Source organism: Fonsecaea pedrosoi (genome assembly GCF_000835455.1).
Source record: "Fonsecaea pedrosoi CBS 271.37 unplaced genomic scaffold supercont1.5, whole genome shotgun sequence".
Classification (NCBI taxonomy): domain Eukaryota; kingdom Fungi; phylum Ascomycota; class Eurotiomycetes; order Chaetothyriales; family Herpotrichiellaceae; genus Fonsecaea; species Fonsecaea pedrosoi.
Genome location: NW_013550611.1, coordinates 75969 through 97931, shown reverse-complemented (window position 1 = coordinate 97931; position 21963 = coordinate 75969). Strand labels below are relative to the sequence as shown.

The window sequence follows — 21963 nt, the reverse complement described above, 5'->3', positions numbered from 1 at the left end:
ACAAAGACAAAATATCCCCCCAGACTTGGCTCGTTAAATTGTATTATCATCAACAGGCTTTTTACGGTGTTTGAGTCCTAATGCCTATCCTGCGTAGCAGCTCTTTCCGGAACTCTGCGGCACCGACTTTCATCCGGTCGGCCGCACCGCGATTCTCGACGAGTCGCCGCGTCAGGTACTGCATGCATTCCTGGATGCTGCCCCACGTCAGACACTTGTATACTCTGGGGATATAAGAGTTGGCAAGAGGCAGCGCGCTGTCCCGCTTGGTGTTGTCGGCCATTTGGAGCAGCTCGCAGCCGATGTCGTCGGCCATGCCCTGCAGTTGCCCGAATTCCGGGACGACTTTCAGCTTTGATTCGGCTGCCAGGGTGGAGGCCAGTCGAGCTGCACCCCGGATGGTGCTGGCATTGTGACCCGCGAGGAGCAGGTCGAGGTCTACCGACTCTTGGTCGGCCATGGCAGGAAACTTCCCGCAGAGGAGGTCCTCCACGATGCCGTTGTACGAGGCATCCGTGTCGGCCTTTGTGTCGTGGATCGCCTCCCTGATGTCGTTGTTGATGTAGGCGCCGCGCACGAGCTTGATGCCCAGCCGCCACCCTTCCTGGCGTGAAAGCTGGAGCTGGTGTTGGACTTTGTCGCGCGAGGATTTCAGGTAGGCTTGGATTGTGTTGTATATCAAGGCCCGGCGGCCGGGCTGGTTGTAGCGACGCATGAGGTCAAAGGTCCATTGGTCGATGGCTGCCTGCAGGGTTTGCTGCTCCGCGTCGATCCAAATCCGGCAACCTTTGCTGGCAGCGCGTTGGCAGATCTTCTCCATGGCTTCAACGAACTTGGCTGGTGCCTTGTCACCTTTCATGAGGGCTTTTGTGATGTTCGTCCCCGCACCGCTGTACCTGCATGTTGGTTGGCATTTCTGTTTTCAAGCACCAAAAAGGAATCGCTAGGTCGGACTTACTTGATGCCCAGCCAGTCGCCCTCGCCGATCATATCCAACGTTGCAAGGTTGCCATCTGCCCACTGCTCGATTTCCTTGTCCATCACCGCCGCCTTACTATCATCGTAGCCGACGAACTTGTCGCCTTCGACTTGGACCTCTCTGCCGTAGCACAACACCACCCCGGAGAATCCCAGCCGTCGAATCTCGGCAGATGTTTGGCCGATTTCTTTCTGGTTCCTACCGGCGCAAAACTGTTTGTAGACGAGAGGGTGGACGATGGCGCGAACGAGTGGATTCCGGTCTGGGTTCAGCCATGCCGATTGGGAATGTGCGATTTTCTCGAATACAGCAAAACCCGGCCGGAAGAGCCACGGGGATGTGAAGAAGGTACTCAATAACAAGGTGCGAAGGAGGCTTGAGGTCGAGAGACGCGCCAGGGGATTCGTCACGGTGGTGTCGCCGGCATTGGTAGAAGCTGGAATTAACGGTTCTTTCGTTGTTCCCTGATTGATCACGGTCTGAGCGTGAGCAGAGGAATGGGACTTCCGTTGACTGCAGGCATAGCGAAGGGGCTGTTGAACGTTTACTCGAGTCCGAAGAGTATTCGTCAGAGAGGAAGCCATGCCCAGGGGTAAAAATTCAGTGAAATATTCCTGGACGACTAGTGGTAGTAGTCATCTCGAGCCATCTTATAGCGATGAACGGGCCAAGGGTCTCGGCTGGAGCACCGGGGTGTACGATAATGCAGAGCATCGTGACCATGTACATAGAGGCGGGGAAGTTTGGCCCGTCGACTGATATGCCCTGTTGGGTCATGTGGTGGCATGCTGGACGAACATGATCCAGCACAGGTGTCTACCATTGAAGGAGGGGTTCGGAATCTATGTAGCGAATAGGGTTAGTCTGGGCAAGAGACGGAAGCCATGGCCGTTGGAAAAGCACAATGCAACAAAATAAGATATGCGATTCGAGAACAAGAAAAGAATTACTGTTTCTGGAAGTATAACAGCCCGAGATGGCGGGGCATCGGACAAGGGTGTCATCGGATTCATGCCCCGCCTCAAGTCCCCCTCCTCGGGATAATTGATTTGAGTCGATGCTGAGATGTGGCGTACTCTTCTCCAGACTTCGGGCAGCCTTCCGTAGCGTTGCCAATCCTTTTGTGTCTACCCAATGCCTGGTATGCCGTCGTTGCAGTTGCAGTGGGGGTATCTTCCCATCCTGCCTGCTGTACTTATCAACAGCCCTGGAGGAGACGAAATGGAGCGATAGAGAATATGATAGGTAATTCGATGAAATGACGGATATGCATTCTAATTTCAGCGTACGAGCAACATTAAGTCGATTTCTATGTGGACGGGTTGATTCTCTATCCTGAAATGGCCTTCCACACACAGACTAACTACAGGCGTGCTTTGAGCATTTTCTCCTTCTCAGCCACAATGTCCTTGACCTCCCCAGTTGTTCCGATCCTCCAGGTCACCTCGTCGCCCCATTCTTTCCCCCCTTTGCCTTGACTTTGCTTCCACTGCCACCTGGACAAGACCTGCTTTCCGTCTTCCAGGAGCTTCAGGGCCCATTGGCCGACGATTGGCATCATCTTGAACCCGTGTCCAGAATCCCCGGACATGACGACCAGAGAGTCTCCCGTGCCTGGCATAAAGTCAATGCAGTACTCCGAATCTGAAGTATCTGCAAACCAGCACATCTTCTTGTCCACAAACGGGCGGTCGGCTAGCCACGGTAGCGTTTCTTGAAGTAATCTCCTCAGCTTACGCTCATCGGAAAGCGGGATATAGTCCTTTGGCGAGTTTAGTAGATCGGCAGGAGGTAGCGAGACCCCAGTGCCCGTTTCTGAGTTGATATATCCGGCGCCAAGAGGACACAGCTTGAGGAGTCTGGTGGCCGGATCAGGTTCGAAAAAGAACCCTAGGTCTCTGATGTTGAGGACTGGGATTCCACGTAGGTAGTCGCACTCCCGTTCCGTGAGTTGGACGTGAGCTACCGACCAGCATTTGGCGACAACAAATGACCCCACGCTTGGGAGAAGCGTGGCTGCTGAAGCTCCTAGGCAGACGATGGTACGTCGGGCATGATGGACCTGTCCGCTCGCCACCTGGAATCCTATGCAGCGCCTCTCGGCAGAGCTCTCGTTGCCGCTGTATAGAAGCTTCACGGCTCTACCATCTTTGGGTCCCAGGACAAACTTGACTCCTCTACCAACGAGATGCCGATGTGTGTCTATCATGGCGTTGGACGAATGGGCATATCCGGCGAGGCGATTGAAGTACCCTTTGAAGCCACGCATGGGCCCGGAAAACTGCCAATACACTTTCTTGAAGTCTTCGTTCTCATTCAGCATGGTGATGCCTGGAGCGAAGACCGGGTGGTCCTTGACCGACACAAGGGCATCTTGCAGATGCTTGACGGCCTTTTCAGGAGCCGCGCCCGAAGTTGCGAGAACATAGCCCACTTGATGGAAGCTGGATCCCCAGAAGGGAGTCTTCCACTGATTGATGGCTTCCTGGATTCAGAATTAGACATTTTCTTTTGTTGGAACTGGTCCAGAGCCCCGGCTTCGCGCGGAGTGGCTACTTACAAGTGCCAATTCTGTGTAGAAGTTATCTTCATACTCTGCTCGGACGATCTTGTTCAAATCGTATGCTCCAGAATATGGTGAGGGTATCTCCGAGGCCTGGTCGAAGACTGTGATGTTTGTGTAGCCCGCATTGAAAAGGTGCAAGGCCGTCGACAAGCCCCAAGCTCCCGCCCCCAGGATCGCGATGGGTTCGTTCTTGTCCGGAGCCATTCTCTCTATTCAAATCACAATACGTGATGAATTTCTCCTTTGTGGTTTTGGCTCCCTGTAAATCTACTAAATAGTTGGAGGATGATATTGGAGACAAGATCCACCTTTTCGTGTTCCACTACTTCATTGGTATGTTCTTGTGATCCTGGGCGATACGAGGATGTCACACTTCGGATCGGATGCCGTCCCGATATTGACTCGTCCCAACTTCACCTTTTCCATTCGCTCCGAATTCTTGCCATAATCGGCTTATACGGGTCCGGATCTATATTCTCGTTGCTGTTACATGTGCTGTTGACGTTGGAGTCCCAATGAAGAGAATGATTCTGCATGTGGGAATTGACCATTTTGGCTATAGGCCAATGCGCATTTGACTTGACGAAGGCCCTTGAAGCATGAAACGTGCCTCCCATATATTCAAATCCTGAAGTTAGCTTTCTGAACAGGAACGAAGCATACTAGAGAAGCGACTTGTCGACTGCACCCAGACCACCCCTGCAATCACGAATAATATGACTGCCGCAGCACCAACTACGAGGATTGGAAATACTTCTACAAACACAATAGCCGGTGCCGCGGGAGGCGTTGTCTCTGTTCTCCTTGGTGAGTTGCTACCTCCAAAGTCGGAATGATTGCTGATTGTTCTCTGCAAAACAGGTCAACCATTTGGTGAGGAATGACCATCTAGAATTGCCAACCACAATGCTCATGTTACTATTTCTATGCAGATCTGATAAAGGTGCGACTGCAGACTCATGGCTCTGGCAACGTCGTCCAAGTTGTCTCCCGAATTCTGAGAAATGAAGGACCACTAGCTTTCTACAAGGTAAGCGATGGCGATATATTGTACGTTCGGACGCATTTATCTCTGACCATCTCTGAAGGGTGCTCTACTACCTTTCCTAGGAGTGGGAGCGGCAGTAAGCATTCAGTTCTCTGTCTTTCACAGCGCGACGCAGGCGTTGAATGCCCTGAGAGCGAGAGATTCTCAAGGAGCCGCACAGCTGCCGACCCTTCTAGATCTATACCTGGCTGGTGGCATCGCCGGGATTGCCAACAGTGTGGTATCAGGCCCCGTGGAACACATCAGAACCAGGCTTCAGACACAGCCGCATGGTGCCAACCGCCTCTACGCCGGCCCATGGGACTGCATAAGACAGATAGCCGGTACTGCTGGCGTCAGAGGGTTATTTCGAGGACAAAACACGGCTATTCTGAGAGAGTTTCAAGCATATGGGCTGTACTTCGCCACCTTTGAAGCCTGCGTGAGGTCGATTGCAGCAGCCAAGGAGACGAAGCGGAACGAGTTGCCGACATGGATCGTTGCCTCGTGTGGTGCTTTGTCGGGCATAGCATTCTGGGTGGGAAGCTATCCTCTAGACACTGTGAAGACAAAACTCCAGAGCGACGGGTTTGGTCAGCATCGACGTTACAAGAATGCGTGGGGAGCCACGGTCGAGACGTGGAAGAGTGGAGGATCCAGGGCCTTCTTCCGCGGCCTCGGCCCAACGTTATTGAGGACGATGTTGTCTTCGGGTGGGACGTTTGCGATGTAAGTTCATGTTCTCTGCATTGTTCCAGGGAAATGCTAACTGTGCATCTAGGGTCGAGAATGTCAAGAGACTTCTTACATAGCAATTTCAGGGGTATAGAGAATAGCGTAGATAGTGCTTTGCCATGAATAATGAATGTATGTACTCAACATGAACCTGTCCTTGATAAGAGTGTTGTGTAGCTGTTGTTGCCTGTGCTCCATCAACCTTGTCACTGCATCTCATCTAGCTCCGCATGTGTCGTCCATAATTAGAAAGTACTAGTTGGGAATATCGCATACTCCAAACGCTGAGAATAATTATTGGGATAAATTTCCTTTCTGGGCATTATTTTACCACATTTAATACCCTCCGCCCTTTGAGTCCGGCCCGCCACCCGAGAAAGATTGTCCCCGCATCTGTATAAAATCCGCACTTGATTTCCTCCTTCAGCCTGCCCTACGCCTTGGACAACTTCTGCAATCCTCTATGTGGCCTCGGTTCCTTATCCACGATGATTGAAGTCAGAAAGTACCAGCTCCCACCTACGGAGCTCATCCCGAACTCTCCTCGACCGCTCCTCCACTATCCTGGGATCCTGCTCTCGTCACCCTCCATCACCACGGCGGCCTACGACGCATTTTCTGATAACGGATGGCGCGTCCAGTGGATCTTCCGCTACGGTTCCACCCAGGCGTCTCACTACCACTCGGCGACTCATGAATGCATGGCCGTGCTCTCGGGGACGGCGACTATCCGATTTGGGGTGGCAGACACGGTTCCCGACCCGGACGAGAACACCCACGGTTCCGGTAAAGAGGACGGGGGCATCGAACTGCAGGCAAGCGCTGGCGATGTCTTTGTCATCCCTGCCGGTGTTGCGCACAAGACATTCGATGCCCAGCCGGCGGCCGAGTTTAAGCTGCTCACCCCCGGCGACGGACATAACATCCCGGCCAAAGACGTGAGAAGTGCTCTGGAGAAGCTGCAACTCGATGGGTTCACCATGATCGGCGCGTACCCCGAAGGCGGAGCGTGGGACTTTGCAGAAGGTGGAGAGAGCGCCGGTCACTATGAGGATGTGTGGAACGTGGCCGCGCCGGAGAAGGATCCTGTGCTGGCAAAGGCTGAGGAAGGTCTCTGCGGGCAATGGAAGTAAGAGGCTGGTGGCCAAGGGTGGATGCTCTCAATGCCAGAACACTGCCTAAGGCTTCTACTAGGTCTGTTTCTTTCTTGCTTGTATATTTTATAGGTGATGCTTCGCAAATATTCCTCTGTTCCAACCTCGCATACTTGGTATCTTGTCTTGTGTATGACGATCATGATACTGTCCAAACACGATGGAATATATCTCGGATACGTAACCGGCCTTGGCATTCCATGTGTAATGTCTTTAGGCCAATATCCCCGTGACTCAATCACGACGAACCAAACCTATCGGTGGTAATATAGACAGCAAAGTGCTAAACGCGACTGGTAAACTGTCAAAATCCTGTAATCCATTGTCGAGAATCCAGAGACCTTGTTCTTGTTTACGCGCAAAAATGGCCATCCAATCCACTCCCAAGCCCCTCCGTGTCGCCATCCTCGGTTGTGGTATGTTTGTTGTACGCACGAATGCTAGTCCCTGTTCTAACACGAGCTCTGTCCAGGGTTCATGGGCACCGCACTGGTCCAGGGCATCATCGACAGACTGGACGATACTTGCCAATACGACCTCAAATTCTCGGTCAGCGCCCGGTCCAGCGACTCGATCGATCGACTGCAGCGAAAATTCGAGTCGCACAAAGATCGTGTGGACATCATCACTTCGGACAACACCTATGCGGCTCGCAATGCAGAGGTGGTCTTCTTGGCTTTCCAACCGCAGCAACTCGCCGCAATTATGGACAGTGATGGCCCTTTGGTCCAAGCCCTCGAGGGAAAGCTGCTTGTCTCCATATTGGCTGGGGTCTCTTCCTCGCAAGTTGCTCAAGCGGTGATCATATCGCCCACCACACAGCGCCGTGTGTCTCGCGCTATACCCAGTATTGGCGCGCAGATCAGTGAATCCATGACTCTGATAGCCGACACGCCACTGTCTGGCCCTGACCGGGACCTGGTCTCGTGGCTGTTTCGCCGCGTCGGCCCTATCCAGATGGTGCCTGAGGATCTCATCAACACGGCGACGGCGGTGAGCGCTGCATGCCACGCTTTGACCGTGGTTGCCGTCGACGCCATCGTGGATGGGAGTGTCGCAGAAGGTATCGCGAGGCCGGTGGCCCACAATATCGCCGCTCAGTGCCTCCGCAGCGCGTCGACGCTCCTGCGTGACCAAATGACCATTGAGTCTCTAAAGGAATCAATGTCAATCGCCAGAGGGATTACCATCAACGCGCTCCTGCAGCTGGACCGGGGACAGGTCAGAGCTGGGATTTCGGATGCTGTGAGGTTCGCGGCGCAATACTCTAAGGGGATGTCAGAGGAGAAGTGACAGCGAGGCAATTGATCATGATTTGTATGAGGCAATAAAATAATATTGATCTAACATTTTGGGGACTTCTTTATTGATTCTAACCCGCGTTTCTCTGCGCATGGGCACAAGTTTCTTCAGATCGACTACCAATGGTTGTCTCTTCATAGACGAGACTGGGGTTTCACCGAAATCTCCTTCTCTTCTCGGTTCAAAGCCTCCATCACCGTCTGGATTGACCGTTTGACAGTGTCGGTCGGTTCTTCGTACGGCCTCCGAGGCTTGAGCAAACGCACTGCATCCGCGATTCCCGCCTTGGGAGCCGTGAAGATGGCAGCCGCGTATTTTGTATTGGCGATGCCTGCCTTGGTGGCTGTCTCGGCGGATGCCACCAACTTCTGCAGTGCGAGAGCCTCGCTGTACTGTCCACTGGACCACAAATCGTAGATCTTGGCCACCACTTTGGGGAAGACGTTGCAGAATGCTCCTATACAGCCTGTGCTCCCCGAAGCGAGTCCCCCGACCAGGAAGTCTGACTGTCCACCAAAGACTGCGAAACGTGTAGCGGGAAATCTGGAACCGAGACAGGTGATCTTTGCCACGGAGCCACAAGTCAGTTTCACACCGACAATGTTGCGTGACTCCCGTGCGATATCCGTGATGATGTTGGCGTCGAGGTCCAGCCCGTTGCAAACCGCGGGGAAGTTGTAGATGAGGATGGGCAGGGGAGAGCTCGCGGCCACCTCTTTATAGAATCTCTTGACCACCGCCGGCGTGGTCTGCTTGCCGAAGTACGCGCAGGGGAGAACCAGCACATAGTTGGCACCGGCGTTGTATGCGTCTGTAATGAACTCGAGCACCTGTGCCGTCGAGTGGCCGCTGGTGCCGGCGATAATAGGATAACCCTCTGGAACAGATCGTCGCGCCAGCTGGAGGAGAGTCATCCGCTCCTCGCGTGTCAACAGGAACGTCTCTGCGTTGGTCCCCAGGATGACAAGCCCCGTGAGTCCCGTGCTGGCCAGGTACGAGTAGTACTTTGCTTGAGCGTCGAGACATATTCGGTCCGTCTCAGGATCGAAGAATGTCACCGCCGGTACATAGCACCCCGCTGGCGGAGCAGTTGGGTAGCCGCTTGCTTCTGCCTGGTCATTGGAATTGTGGACTTGTTGTAGAGCCATGGTGAGTGAGGGTGGTCGATCTAACAATGATTACCCTCTCCATCGCCTCGATGCTTTCAGCAGCATGTATCTTTATAGAGGGAAGTATACTCCAGAGTCGATCCATTCCATTACTGGGAGCATGAAAACATCGGATGCCCTCCCGATAGCGGATCTACCTACACGAGGTATAGTAGCGGATCCCACTTCAGGTTCTACCCCTTTGGCGGATCCCGTCCGGCGAGTCCTGCCGGGTGACATTTTCTCCAGAATGGCTACGGACGGCACAGGTATTTCAGGGACTCGGAGAAATTGAAACTTGCTGATCATTCGCTATCATATATGTGAGGTAGAAACCGGGTCTCGCTTCTGCTCGGACTGCAAAGCCTAGGATATGCTCCTGATCCCGAGACCGGAGTATTACGTCTGTGGTCGTATCTCTAAAGTAAATAGTAGAACGTGACTTATTGTCCTGCCTCCGCGGACAACCAGTCCAAAGCAGTCAAATCCATCGAATCTGCAAAATTCAAAAGCTGCTCCGCCGTGATCCCATCCTGCCAAGTCAATTCGTCCATGGGAAAGTCATTACTGCTTGGCTGCGAGGAGGCAGTGTAGGGTGGCGGCGCAATCGATACCAGTGATGGCTGAGCTGTAACACAGGCGCGAGGGTGGCGCTCATCAAACCCCAGAGAACCACGAAGACTTGGGTGGCGTGTAAAGATGACAGGTTGGTTTTCCTCGTTGGAAGAAAGTCTATTGAGGATGTTTTCCAGCTGTTGAAGCTCGGATTTGATCATTCTAGCGACTCTGTTACCGCGGGATATCATCTCATCGAAAACTGCATGTGCGCGCTGTAACCAGGGGGAGCAGTCCTTGAGCAAAGATGGATCTACGGTTGCTGCCATCAAAAGTGCTATTGCTGATGTGAATGCGGCGTCAAGGTCAAATGGAAGGAAGCTTTCTATAACAGTTTGTCAGCCGACCAAGTCGTTATAGTGTTTGCTAGCACACTGACCGAGGAGACTGTGATCTTGCAGAGCAGAGAGGATAGTGATCATCTGTTGAGCCGACTCAATGCACATTTGTAGTAAAGTCCGCACACTTCCTGATTGAAGCAACTCGACCAGATTTATGTTAGATTGCCGGAGCTTCGATTCAAGAAATGTATATAGAATCGGCCTCGTCGTAAGCACAATGCACTGGACCATTGTCAGAATTTCCAAAGACTTCAGCGAGCTCATCCTGATAGACTTACCTGGTGATACAGGAGGTGCAGATACGCCGAGAGCCTTGAGATGCTGGTCTTGGAGCTGTTACCCAGAACCTCGAAAGAGCCGTTCAGTTGATCGGTAACATTGGCAACACTTTTCAGGGCGTCTTTGGTGATGGTCAGGAAGCGTTTGTCTAGCCGCCCTTCGGCTCCGTACACAGCTGGTCATTGTCAGCAACGCATACCGCAATCAATTTGGGTTCCACTCACTATTAAGTATTTGTGCCAAAACTCTGGAGAGATTTATCTGGATATTCATTGCCGTTGATCTTTGAGGCTGGCCGGAGAAGGTGGGCAACTCTGCGGATATTGATTCGTCCGCGATTCCCATCGGTACACCCATGAGCGATGACATTTGACGATCCAGGATATAGACTGTCCACCAGACTTTGCGACGCCTTTGTGACAAGTCACTGTCAACTTGTTGGCTCCGCATTTCTGTATGCATGCCATTCTCCAAAGACGTACGCAGGGCTTGTCCGATCTGAGACGCGTCAGCATAATCGAGACGAATATTCAAGAGAAACGTACTATGCGATATGCGGCCCCGCGGAAATCGAGGCATTGCAAATAAAGCGCGGCACAGCAGAGAACTTGTATTGCTTCGATGGGATCAGCACTGTAGAATGCAAGATCTGGAATCAGCTTCATCGCGTAGACGAAGAGCTCAGCCCCCGGAGGTTTGCGACCCTTGTTGCTTTGCACCACAAATGCCTTCCCAAAGGCGAGGATCAGAAGATAGTGGATAAACCAGAGACTGGAGGGGACTTGATCGGGGTTTTCGTGAAACTGAGAGAATTGTTGCATAAACTTGTCTTCCTCAAAGAGATGGAAGAGTTGCCCGCAGTGGAACTTGACCGCATTGATCAGGTACATTGCGAAATCTGCGGACGGAAGGGCAGGAGCCTCGGACGGGGACTCGGGCGAAGTGTTTCTCTTCCCATCCCACCCTAGATCGTAGGACTTGCCCTCGAAGAGCAAGTTGTCTGGAGGGAGAGGTGCCCGCATCACTCTCTCGTGGGTCATCGCAAGGACTCTTCGCCCAAAGGACCAGTTGGACGATGTCCCTAAGTAGACTGAGGGAAAGTGTTCAGTAAGTCAAGTCGCAGCCTGGCAACACGATATAGAACTTACTGGGTCTGCCACTTGTGTCGGCAAAGTAGCTGGGAAAACCAAGCGCAAGGGGATTCATGAGTGACGCCCCTGGGGAACTCCGAAGAGATTGAGGGTTGTCTTGTGATCTGGGTAGTGACTGAGCATATGAGATGTCTGGTTGGTCTAAAGTGATCTGATTATGTTCAACAGCGCTACTGCTTTTGGGGTCGTCGTCCTCGGTTCCGTCGTTCTCGTCTTGTAGTGGTCAGGACAAGGTGATACGCAACAAGCACCGCAATGCTTACCTAGTTCCAATGTCTCATCAGGAGTTCCTTGTTCGTCTGGCGCAGCTGTGGCAGCGGTGGTCCCTCGGCTTTGTTGCTCAAACGAAGCCACACGTTTCTCGAGGTCGTTGATGTAACTGTAGGGCTTTAGCCAGAGGGACAAGTTGTAAAGCACCAGCGCCGACTGACCCTCTTGTCACCAGAATCTTTTGCGCGTGGTCATCAAAATGGCATGTCAACTTCCTCTTGGCACAAGCTTCACAAGGACGGGACCCGGTGCACCTGATCTTCTGGCGACGACAGCGTCGACAACTTTCGAGACAAGAGGTCAGCACTCTGCAAGAGGTCTGGGGGCGAAGACCACTTACGCTTTGGGCGCACGTTTCTTTGAGCTGCCCTGGTTCTCTGCCTCAATGAGCTCCATAACTGTCGAGTGATGGAAGACTTCTAGAATCCCGGTAATGCCTGCCGCTTTCTTCGGCGAGGTGGAGGTGATAAATGAGCTTTGGTGACGAGTTGAGTATATGGAACGGCGAGCAACATTCGGGCCGGTCGAGCGGGGTATGATAGAAGTCGGGACAGTCCCCGATGTTGTATGGGAGGCTGATACGACTAGCCAGATGAGGAAAAAGAACCCGTCTATCATCAAGTCCCACTTTGGACTTCATCACTATCTTCCAATATGCAAACCTTGGGAACAGGGTCTAGATGAGATCAACACGGTAATCCCCATCGCCTCTTGCCGCTCAGCTTTCACATGTGAAATATATGCCACATAAACACCATGACTGCTATTGTCATTGAAGGAGAAGTACATTCCCGGGGCCAACCTAACGAGAGAGGCTCTGTCCCAGCTCGAGATTCCCTTTTCCCCCAGCATTGCAGTATGATTCACGCATAATAAAATATCTAGAACGTAGAACTGGGGATCCGGGGTACTCCAGAAACAACGTACAAGGTATGTCCTGGAGCCCTTCAAGCCTTGTTCCAAGGCGTGGCGGAAATACCAGGGCCGCTACGGCAGCCTTTCCGTTAGGGCTCTATCGAGTTTCGACTGCTGCATTGCCGGTAGACCTCCCGGCACCTCAAGGCGCGTTTGACTGTCAGCCTCTACCCAAATTCTTTTCCCACTTTCTCAGAGCTGATTGATGGACGGTAGATCGCTCTGTCTCCGAGTGAAATGGTGCCCGGCGATCAGCAGGGGAGCAATGAACTTCCGATGCTCTGCACACGGCCCGGCGAGATGGCCGTCTGAAATCTGCGGGTGCAGGTTGCTGGGTTGAATATTTCCTTATTAGAATGAAACGTACATATTTTACTCTGTTTCCCCAGAAGATTCTCCTGTCACAGCTCACACCAAAACATCTCTCCAACACAGCCGCATTTTCTACGACCTGAAATCGTCTCGAGACTGGCTCCTTTCCACGAGATGTTGACACACGCAGTTCATCCGACTACTCCTTGTCGCCAGGCAGTTCTTAACCTCAGTCAAGCGCGCGTTTTAACCCCACGTGCGTCCGTAAGGAGGAGGCTCCTCTCCACGGCTGGGGCCTACAAAACTCCCAAGCCATTCAATGAGCCAAATGTAAGGTTCATAATCCCATCTACTGCTGCATCTTAGCTAACAGAAGGCTAGCTACACTATGCGCCATCATCCCCGGAGCGGGAGAAGTTGATTGTAGCAGTCCAAGAGTTGCGACAAAAGCTTCCAGTTCGTGTACCGTCAATAAGAAACGGACAAGACGAACCCGCCCAGCCGAGCTCATCTGATGCGGAGACATATATTCCATCGGAGATCTCATCAGTCTTTGCCAAATACACTCCGACAACAGAGGCGGAAGTATCAGCCGCCATCGAAGCGGCGCTCAAGGCCAAGACGGCCTGGCAGAACACACCCTTTGTCGATCGGGCGGCCGTTTATCTCAGAGCAGCTGAATTGGTATCCGGAAAGTATCGATTCGAACTGATGGCAGCGACGATGCTTGGGCAAGGGAAAAACGCGTGGCAGGCAGAGATTGATGCAGCTGCCGAGCTGGCTGACTTTTTCCGTTTCAACGTCTCATTCGCCGAAGAGATCTATTCCAGGCAACCTACGCTGAATGAGCGCGGGCAAGCAGGGTGAGTTGAGCCTCAACCAATTTGATATGTGCGACAGGGTCACTGATGGACAATCTAGACGCACCGATTGGCGCCCTCTGGAAGGCTTTGTGTATGCCATTTCGCCGTTCAACTTCACAGCCATCGGCGGAAATCTCGTGTCTGGTCCGTCGCTCCTTGGCAACGTCGTCCTTTGGAAACCTTCTCCTTCCAACGTATACGCAAGCTACCTGGTATACAAGATTCTTCGCGAGGCTGGCCTCCCACCGAATGTTGTCCAGTTCGTTGGCGGCGACGCCGAGATGATCACCAGAGTGGCCCTTGCACACCCGGAACTGTCCGCGATCAATTTTACAGGATCTTCAGACGTTTTCCGGAGCCTTTATGGCAAGATAGCAGATGGCGTTAAGGAACGAAAATACCGTGACTTCCCACGGCTGGTGGCGGAGACCTCAGGCAAGAACTTTCACCTGATTCACAACTCTGCCGATATCAGTAATGCGGTGAAGCACACCATTCGTGCCTCTTTCGAGTACGCGGGCCAAAAGTGCTCTGCCTGCTCGCGAATCTACATCCCTGCCAGCCGTGCTGAGCAGTTCTTCTCCGAGATGAAAAAAGAGCTGAGGCAGGTCAGAGTGGGCCCACCCGAGGACTTTGAGAGCTTCACTGGTCCGGTCATAAACCAAGCAGCATTTGATAAGCTCACCAAGGTCATCGACGCTTCCAACCAAGACAGTCAGTTGGAGCTTGTGGTCGGTGGCAAGTACGACGGTAGCAAAGGCTACTTCATTGAGCCCACCATTTACTCTGCGAAGGACGTGGATCATCCTCTCTTCGACCGAGAGCTCTTTGGTCCCGTTCTGGTGGCCCACATCTACCGCGACGAGGACTTTGACTCACTCTTGACCAAGATCGATAAGCAAGGCGGCGGCTTCGCGTTGACTGGATCCATCTTTGCGACCGACACAGCGGCGATCCGCCAAGCGGAGGATAGGCTTCGCTATGCTGCTGGGAACTTCTACGTCAACTGCAAGACGACTGGTGCTGTCATTGGCCAACAGTCTTTCGGGGGAGCACGAGGCAGCGGAACCAATGACAAGGCTGGCAGTGCAAACATGTTGATGCGCTTCACGGCCCCGCGGACCCTGAAGGAGGAATATCATACCCTCGACACGGTACTCTATCCGAGCAACAGTTGAGATTTAGAAGATTAGTCGGGACGCAATAAAGGGGAAAACCTCGAGATTTGTACGAGGTACTTGTACATAGACACAAAGGTAATGACAGCGACTAAACTATTTTCAGTAAAGACTACATGCCAAGTACCTCGGGCGGACGAATTAGGTTTCAGACGAGGGTAGGAGCGGAAGAGGACCGTGTGTATCCGTCCCTGCCCACCCCTGCACTCGGCCTTCTCGCCAGCACTCCGCCAAACCCGCCAATAACAAGCCGCCAATGGCTGCTCCCACTTTGGACCTCGGATCCGGCATTTTCTCGTTGCTCGACACAAGCTTCTCCGCTCTTTCACCAACTCCCCCTCCCTTTATTAAGGGAATTTGCTTTGAGCCAGCTACAGATTTGTTCAACCTGAGGGCAACACGAAGCTGCGCTAGGTTCCTACTTGGTAGTCTGTCTCTCAACCCCCTTTCCCCTCAAATTTTGGCAGCAATGGCTGCTCGTCGGTCTCTCCTGCGCGCTGTCCCCGCATTGACAGCAAGACGAGCCACCGCACCAGCTGCGTCTCACCTCTCAACATCTCTCAGAATGTCGCCGAACGAGCAGATTGCCAGGCGCCGACTTCATGCGACTACGCGCCAACTCGCTGCCACCAGCACTGCCGTCGCCGACTATCCTACCTCTCACGAACAGATCACCAATATTGTCAATACACACAACTTCATCGATAACCAATTCGTCCCCTCTGAAACCTCCCAATGGATCGACCTCCATGATCCTGCCACCAACAATCTCGTCACTCGAGTGCCTCAGTCCACCGATGCCGAATTGAAGGCCGCTGTCGCCTCCGCAGAGAAGGCCTTCCCAGGATGGCGAGCGACATCCATCATAAGCAGGCAACAAATCATCTTCAAGTTGACCCATTTGATTCGCCAGAATATGGACCGACTGGCCGCCTCCATCACTCTCGAACAGGGCAAGACCTTTGCTGATGCCAAGGGTGATGTCCTTCGCGGTCTGCAAGTCTGTGAGACTGCCTGCGGCATCACCACGCAAATGACTGGTGAAGTCATTGAGGTGGCAAAAGATATGGAAACTCGTTCATATCGCGAGCCCCTGGGCGTGGTGGCAGCCATCTGCCCCTTCAATTTCCCCGCCATGATCCCGTTGTGGAGCATTCCTCTCGCTACCGTGACTGGCAACTGCTTGATCCTCAAGCCCAGCGAGCGGGACCCTGGTGCTGCCATGATCCTCGCGGAGCTGTGCAAAGAAGCTGGATTCCCCGATGGCGTGGTCAACATTGTCCACGGTGCGGCCAAGACAGTCGACTTCATCATCGATGAACCAGCCATCAAGGCCATTTCCTTCGTTGGCTCGAACCGAGCTGGTGAATATATCTACACTCGTGGTAGCGCCCAGGGCAAGCGTGTCCAGGCCAACCTGGGTGCGAAGAACCATGCAGCGGTGCTTCCAGACTGCAACAAGAACCATGCACTGAATGCCATCGCTGGTGCGGCCTTTGGTGCTGCAGGCCAGCGGTGCATGGCCCTGAGCACGCTCGTAATGGTGGGTGAAACGAAGGAGTGGGTGCCAGAGCTGGCCGAACGTGCAAAGGCCCTCACCATCAATGGTGGATTCGAACCGGATGCCGATCTCGGCCCCTTGATCAGCCCACAGAGCAAGAAGCGAGTCGAGGATCTGATCCAGAGCGCGGTAGACGAGGGTGCAACCATCTTGCTTGATGGCAGAGGCCAATACCCGCCTAAATACCCCAATGGCAACTGGGTAAGTCAAACTTGCTGTTACCGTCCATCGAAGCGTTACTAAATTCGTGTCAGGTTGGTCCAACCATCATTGCGAACGTCAAGCCGCACATGAAATGCTATACCGAAGAGATCTTTGGCCCCGTCCTCGTCTGTTTGAATGTTGACACAACTGAGGAAGCCATTAAGCTGATCAACTCCAACCCCTATGGCAATGGCGCCGCCGTCTTCACGCGTTCCGGCCCCACCGCCTCTCTATTCCAGAAGGAACTTGAGGCGGGCCAGCTTGGAATCAACGTCCCTATTCCCGTGCCGCTCCCGATGTTCAGCTTCACCGGTAACAAAAAGAGCGTGGCAGGAACAGGCGTGGCAAACTTCTACGGCAAGGATGGCATCAGGTTCTACACCCAGTGGAAGACTGTGACAAGCCTGTGGAGAGCCGAGGATGCATTGGCGACAGAGAAGCAGGTCTCCATGCCGACACACTCGTAGAGAAGCTTGAGGTAGGGGGAAGTAAAGGAGGCGAATTCGACCAGAATGGTAGTCGAAGTGGTTTGACATGGTGGTCACTGTAATTCGAAACAAACGGGGCAAGGGCTGAACAAATTGATTACCAGCACCGGGGCACAAAAAGTTGCGGCAGGCCTTTCAGCGAGCAATAATGCGTGCGCAGGTCTCTTCTGGGAACTTTTGCAGAAGACTGTGACGGTCTTTGGGCGAATGCAAATGCGAAATGCGAACATAACGAGAATGTCGCCTGGATTTTTTGATTATTCGCAAAAAGGCGGGGAACAAATACATTCGCTCAAATGCAGTCGGATGCTAGAGGGGATTCATTGTCTTTGACGACACCCCAAGGACTCGGTAGACCTGTTCTTACACCCTATCTATATATATCTATCTGTGTGTTTGTCTATGGATGTATTTATGACAGCCTTTTGTTACACACCTCTGACAAATCCAGTTTGCGTGTTCGAAGAGCTGAAGCGAACTATATATGCCCCAGGCGGGCATTCTATTTGTAGATTGCGCGTCTGCTCTAGAATACGGAATACGTATAAATACACTCAATCTTTGAGTCTGACTCTGTTCTCCCTCTCTATGTCGGGTGCCATGCCTCTAGCAAATATACATGCGTGTCACGACTCTCTGTTCCTTGCCAGAGAGCGGAGGTCATACACCCGCTCGGGCCAATGGCCGACTGGCTTTATGTGTCAGAATTGCTGGGTTTTTGGGACGCGCAAAGGCGGGTGCACCTACGCCGCTTGACTTTCTTACCTATATGAATGTATGCCTTCATATCTCGCCATGCCCAAGACAAAGCCGTCTCCAGCATCTCCTCGGAGACTATCAGTCTATGCCGAAGGTCTAGGGCCGCAGGTCTAGGCGCACGACCGAGGCTCGTATTGAGGAGCGATGTCAACCTATTTCCCCTTTTCTTTGGGAAGAATCCGACCGACAGTCACTTGATGCGATGCTGAATGGATCCACCCCATCACTGGAAACTTGTCTCGAACACCGGAATTCGGGACTCGGGATTCAGGATAGGCGGCTGTGGGTTACTAGGCTTTTCCGCGGTGTTTCAAGAGTGTCATAGGAAACGCGGTACATTGTGAAGACGCTCGCTCCTTTGAAGTCTCGGGATTTGATCGATTCCACATCTCAAGGACTGACGTGTCTTGACAAGAATGGCTGTTCAACATCGACATAGCTCGTCTCGCCAACCGCAGTCTTGACCCGCCAGACAAGGTCATCCACGGCACTCAGCAGCTGGACAAACGCACTCAGCACAACGCAATACTTGCGAAACCCTTCGTCCTTGATGGCGTCAATGCTCAGCGTTAGTTGGCCAGCTTTGTCTCTCGCAAATGCTTCGCTGAGTCCAGCAGAACGCGCTATCAATGGCACAGGCAACACCGCCGGAAGTGGAGAACCTGTCTCCAGCGACTGCTCGACCAGCGTTAGCACGGCCATCAAGTCGCCAATGAGGCTCTCGTCTAGGGCGCCTGTCACCTTTGCGAACCTTTCCTTGTAATCTTGCCGAAGTTGGTTCGAGAACAGGATCAATTGACTCAAGCTTTGGTTGATGTCCATACAAATATTCGCGACATGAGATAGCGTCTCTGCGTCAAAGTTTGAGCTTGAGAACTCAAACCTCAACAACGCAAGCGGTCCAGCAATTCCTCCTAGGGTTTCTACACTGGCCAGAATCTGTTTCTCAGAGGTCTCCTCCAGGTCTGAATGCTTGTGCGTCCACGACATGACATACAGCGCGTACAAGTCCTTGCTGTCCCGAATGGTGCTCGCAAGAACACGTCGACAATGTCTTGACGCGGATGGTGGTCGCGGGATGAAGATGACAATGGCCGATGCTGTAAAGCCAATCATCACAAGCAACACTCTCCGCCAGAAAACAGTGTAGCCGACACCGGGGTTGCCGTACGAGGGAATATGCGTGTCGACCCAGCTGTATGCTACAACAAGGTATAGCGTCGAGGCCATCAGCAAAACACCCTGCAGGAATGCTGGCGGAGCAAAGAGTCGTCCCCACATCAGCATGACAACTGCCAATGCCATGATCGCAGCCATGCCGTAGGGGTTTCCGGGTCCGTTTCCAGCTCCGATATACCAGCATACCATACCCAAGATACCTCCAACAACCGTCCCGAGAGTTCTGAGGACGAAACCATACACAAACTCCGCCGTGTATGTCATGAGGCCCGTCTGAGCCATAATCAGAGCCCACATGCCCTTTTCGCGATAGTAGAAGCCAGCACTTGAGGTCAGAACAGCTGGAAGTGCAAGTGCAATTGTCAAAACCAGCGCACGCAGAGCGTACAGGCCTTCGGTGTTCCCCAGCCAGCGTGACACTGCGAGCAAAATCTTCCCGGGGGTACTTCGTTTCGTGCCACCACGGAAGCGAAGTTTGTCAAGTTGTGCCTGTGCCCCTGTCTCCTTCTCTTCCTCATTCTTCTTTTTCTTCTTCGTTGAGGAGTTGGTTTTGCTCCTTGTCATAGCCTTCTCAAGCCCTAAATCATTGTTGTCGCTTGACATTGCAATGACGCCGGGGGCAGCGTCCCTCCCAAGTCCCCACGAGAGCAGATCTCGTAGACCTTTTGGCAGCCATATCTTCGTCTTCGTCCGCTCTTGCTCAAGCCGAATGACCCGCGTAAGCATAGCATCCAAGGCAGAAGCTACACTAAGAATTCGTTCTTCGAATATGAACCCGAGCGCCAGACCGTGAACTGGAGCACCAGCGTTTCCCGGTGTTTTCAGTACACCGTGCTCGTCGAATAGATGATTGTGCGGCTCAAGTAAAAGCTCTGAAATTAGTGTCTGAAACCGCTGCTGGTCTTCCTTGAGCCTCTTGAGCACCTGTTCGTGCTCTAGTCGAAGCATGTCGCACTCATCAACACCAGGCTTTTTGACCCATCGTCTGCTGTTCACAGTCTGCAGCGCCCCCAAGATAGCGTCTACCGCATCACCACACGTATCCAGCAGTGGCCCGCTCGATGCGAACAAAACTCCCATACTTTTATTCAGCAAGTCTTCAGTGTCCGGATGTTGGAAGCGGTCTCTCAGACTCATAACCCGCAAAAGATGGTGGTGGCCGATCTCAGGCATTTCAGTCTCGGTAGTTCCTCCGTGTATGGCCTTGCTCAATACGTTGAGCTTTTCATATTTAGTCCGCGACTTCACCCGGAAGATTTGGAGTTCCAATAGTCCTGTACACATAATGACCACCTGGCGAAGTGGTTCGTGCAGGCTCTTTACATCCTCAGTGCTCCACCGTCCAGTCGACAGATCAAGAGCGAGGAAACCGAGGTTGGCTTCGACTTCCTTGTAAGCGGCAATCGTGGTCGCCTTGGTTTTTTGCAGCTGCGCCAGATTGACTGTCGCATCTGAATATCTGAAGGCTAGCTTACAAGCACTGAAAACCCCTTTCATTGGAGCGAGGGCACCCTGCATAGTGTCGATGACGATATGCGAGGTACTCCGTGGGAACAGGAGAATATTGCATGCCATGCCAATGCCAATGGCCGCGGCTGCCGGTTTGATCAGGACAGAAGGGATTGTACCAGTAAAGGTCGGGATCAAGGGGCCAATGGTAAGAAAGATATCCGAGATGATAATTGCAAACATCTGGAACAGTGCGAGCTTCGGTGCGCGAACGCGTAGGCGTGCAACCAAGTAGACAAAGAGACCGACCATGCAGAAGTATGTGACGGTAACCCTTGTATCAAGCATAAAGCCTTCAAAAATTAAAACCTGCGTATACATCGATTGTCCTGTCGCCTGCTGCGTATTCGTTTGCTGCCGAGTGGCTTCAGACGCAAGTTGCGCAAGTCTCGCATTCGTCTCAGCCGCCGGTCGAGCAGCCAGTGCAGCCTTCATCGAGATCACGCCCCACGCCCATCCTGCGGCCATGCCGACGATCATGGTCAAGCCGCCCAAGACTTGAATGAAGACGACGCCATTGCAGGGCAAAATGAAGAGTACGATGCATCCGAAGAAAGTGGCCTGGCCAAATGCAACGAGTGTCGGATTGATGAGCAGGAACAGTGTTGCGATCCAGACTGCGACAGAGCACTTGAAAAGCGTCTTCAGATCCTTGACGTTGAAGTGGTCGAGCCATTCGGGCAGACCTTTCTTCTTCGGCTTCTCATCGCCATCATGGATGAAATATGGCGAGTCGGCAAGTTCAGCTGAGATGTGTGAGTCTCCAGTGCTCCTCTCCCATTGTATCGCTTCTTCGCGCTTCGGCCGTTTCTCGGTCGCCTCTGCCGCAGAAGACGCAGTATTGTCGCTCATGCTCCCTTTATTCGCCCCAACTCATACTCTTGTACGCACAAAAATAGACGCGCGAGAAAGGTAGATAAGGATCGAACCGACAGGGATGTCGGCTATTCAAAACAAACAACATGGACGAGGTGCGTCACTGACGGGCTCGGATGTCGACCAAAATATTGTGGTGAAGCATAAAATTGTACATGCAACATAATTGGATGAAAGTGGACATTGACTTTGGTTGACCACAATGCCACGTTCGATGCGGCTGAAATCTGTCGCTACAAATACTGGTAGAGCTCGACGACTTACAGATGAAACCAATTACAACAAGACTTGGTGGCAACCATGGCTCGTCATTTTGGCAATGAAACATAAACAACCGAAAATTTTTTGATGCTGCATAATCTCATAAACCTCCTTCCCACCAGGTTTCACAACGCCTGCGACATCACCACAAAGCAGGCACAATAATACCCTTGGATCTAGCGAGCTTTGAGCTGATGTACATAAGAACACTTCCCGGGAGAACGCATTCCTCAGCAACCATTCGTCCCGGTGACAATGTCGTGAGGTTCCCAGTTGTTTGCCTCGAAATAA

The 21963-nt window shown here is 52.7% G+C and overlaps 10 protein-coding genes across 10 annotated transcripts; 5 read left to right on the top strand and 5 right to left on the bottom strand.

The window, feature by feature from the left end:
• Positions 1 to 61: 61 nt before the first annotated feature.
• Z517_07503 (uncharacterized protein) lies at positions 62 to 1563 on the bottom strand (the record flags this gene model as incomplete). Its single annotated transcript, XM_013426025.1, has 2 exons — positions 62 to 896; positions 959 to 1563. 2 exons carry the CDS (start codon positions 1561 to 1563, stop codon positions 62 to 64), a joined length of 1440 nt encoding a protein of 479 aa, XP_013281479.1.
• Positions 1564 to 2342: 779 nt separating this feature from the next.
• On the bottom strand, positions 2343 to 3749 carry Z517_07502 (uncharacterized protein; the record flags this gene model as incomplete). Its single annotated transcript, XM_013426024.1, has 2 exons — positions 2343 to 3464; positions 3540 to 3749. 2 exons carry the CDS (start codon positions 3747 to 3749, stop codon positions 2343 to 2345), a joined length of 1332 nt encoding a protein of 443 aa, XP_013281478.1.
• A 512-nt stretch (positions 3750 to 4261) lies between these two features.
• Z517_07501 (uncharacterized protein) lies at positions 4262 to 5384 on the top strand (the record flags this gene model as incomplete). Its single annotated transcript, XM_013426023.1, has 5 exons — positions 4262 to 4352; positions 4407 to 4418; positions 4478 to 4575; positions 4634 to 5301; positions 5354 to 5384. 5 exons carry the CDS (start codon positions 4262 to 4264, stop codon positions 5382 to 5384), a joined length of 900 nt encoding a protein of 299 aa, XP_013281477.1.
• Positions 5385 to 5795: 411 nt separating this feature from the next.
• On the top strand, positions 5796 to 6440 carry Z517_07500 (uncharacterized protein; the record flags this gene model as incomplete). Its single annotated transcript, XM_013426022.1, has 1 exon — positions 5796 to 6440. The coding sequence occupies one exon, from the start codon at positions 5796 to 5798 to the stop codon at positions 6438 to 6440; it is 645 nt and encodes a 214-aa protein (XP_013281476.1).
• A 385-nt stretch (positions 6441 to 6825) lies between these two features.
• Z517_07499 (pyrroline-5-carboxylate reductase) lies at positions 6826 to 7754 on the top strand (the record flags this gene model as incomplete). The annotated part of the gene is made up of 2 exons (XM_013426021.1): positions 6826 to 6877; positions 6934 to 7754. The coding sequence occupies 2 exons, from the start codon at positions 6826 to 6828 to the stop codon at positions 7752 to 7754; spliced, it is 873 nt and encodes a 290-aa protein (XP_013281475.1).
• Positions 7755 to 7897: 143 nt separating this feature from the next.
• Z517_07498 (uncharacterized protein) lies at positions 7898 to 8911 on the bottom strand (the record flags this gene model as incomplete). The annotated part of the gene is made up of 1 exon (XM_013426020.1): positions 7898 to 8911. One exon carries the CDS (start codon positions 8909 to 8911, stop codon positions 7898 to 7900), a length of 1014 nt encoding a protein of 337 aa, XP_013281474.1.
• A 443-nt stretch (positions 8912 to 9354) lies between these two features.
• On the bottom strand, positions 9355 to 11963 carry Z517_07497 (uncharacterized protein; the record flags this gene model as incomplete). Its single annotated transcript, XM_013426019.1, has 9 exons — positions 9355 to 9851; positions 9906 to 10089; positions 10146 to 10321; positions 10371 to 10644; positions 10692 to 11236; positions 11295 to 11510; positions 11561 to 11676; positions 11729 to 11851; positions 11908 to 11963. 9 exons carry the CDS (start codon positions 11961 to 11963, stop codon positions 9355 to 9357), a joined length of 2187 nt encoding a protein of 728 aa, XP_013281473.1.
• A 1005-nt stretch (positions 11964 to 12968) lies between these two features.
• On the top strand, positions 12969 to 14835 carry Z517_07496 (1-pyrroline-5-carboxylate dehydrogenase; the record flags this gene model as incomplete). Its single annotated transcript, XM_013426018.1, has 3 exons — positions 12969 to 13124; positions 13176 to 13657; positions 13716 to 14835. 3 exons carry the CDS (start codon positions 12969 to 12971, stop codon positions 14833 to 14835), a joined length of 1758 nt encoding a protein of 585 aa, XP_013281472.1.
• A 469-nt stretch (positions 14836 to 15304) lies between these two features.
• Z517_07495 (methylmalonate-semialdehyde dehydrogenase (acylating)) lies at positions 15305 to 17067 on the top strand (the record flags this gene model as incomplete). The annotated part of the gene is made up of 2 exons (XM_013426017.1): positions 15305 to 16597; positions 16651 to 17067. 2 exons carry the CDS (start codon positions 15305 to 15307, stop codon positions 17065 to 17067), a joined length of 1710 nt encoding a protein of 569 aa, XP_013281471.1.
• A 1170-nt stretch (positions 17068 to 18237) lies between these two features.
• Positions 18238 to 21387, bottom strand: Z517_07494 (uncharacterized protein; the record flags this gene model as incomplete). The annotated part of the gene is made up of 1 exon (XM_013426016.1): positions 18238 to 21387. One exon carries the CDS (start codon positions 21385 to 21387, stop codon positions 18238 to 18240), a length of 3150 nt encoding a protein of 1049 aa, XP_013281470.1.
• Between the last annotated feature and the right edge of the window lie 576 nt (positions 21388 to 21963).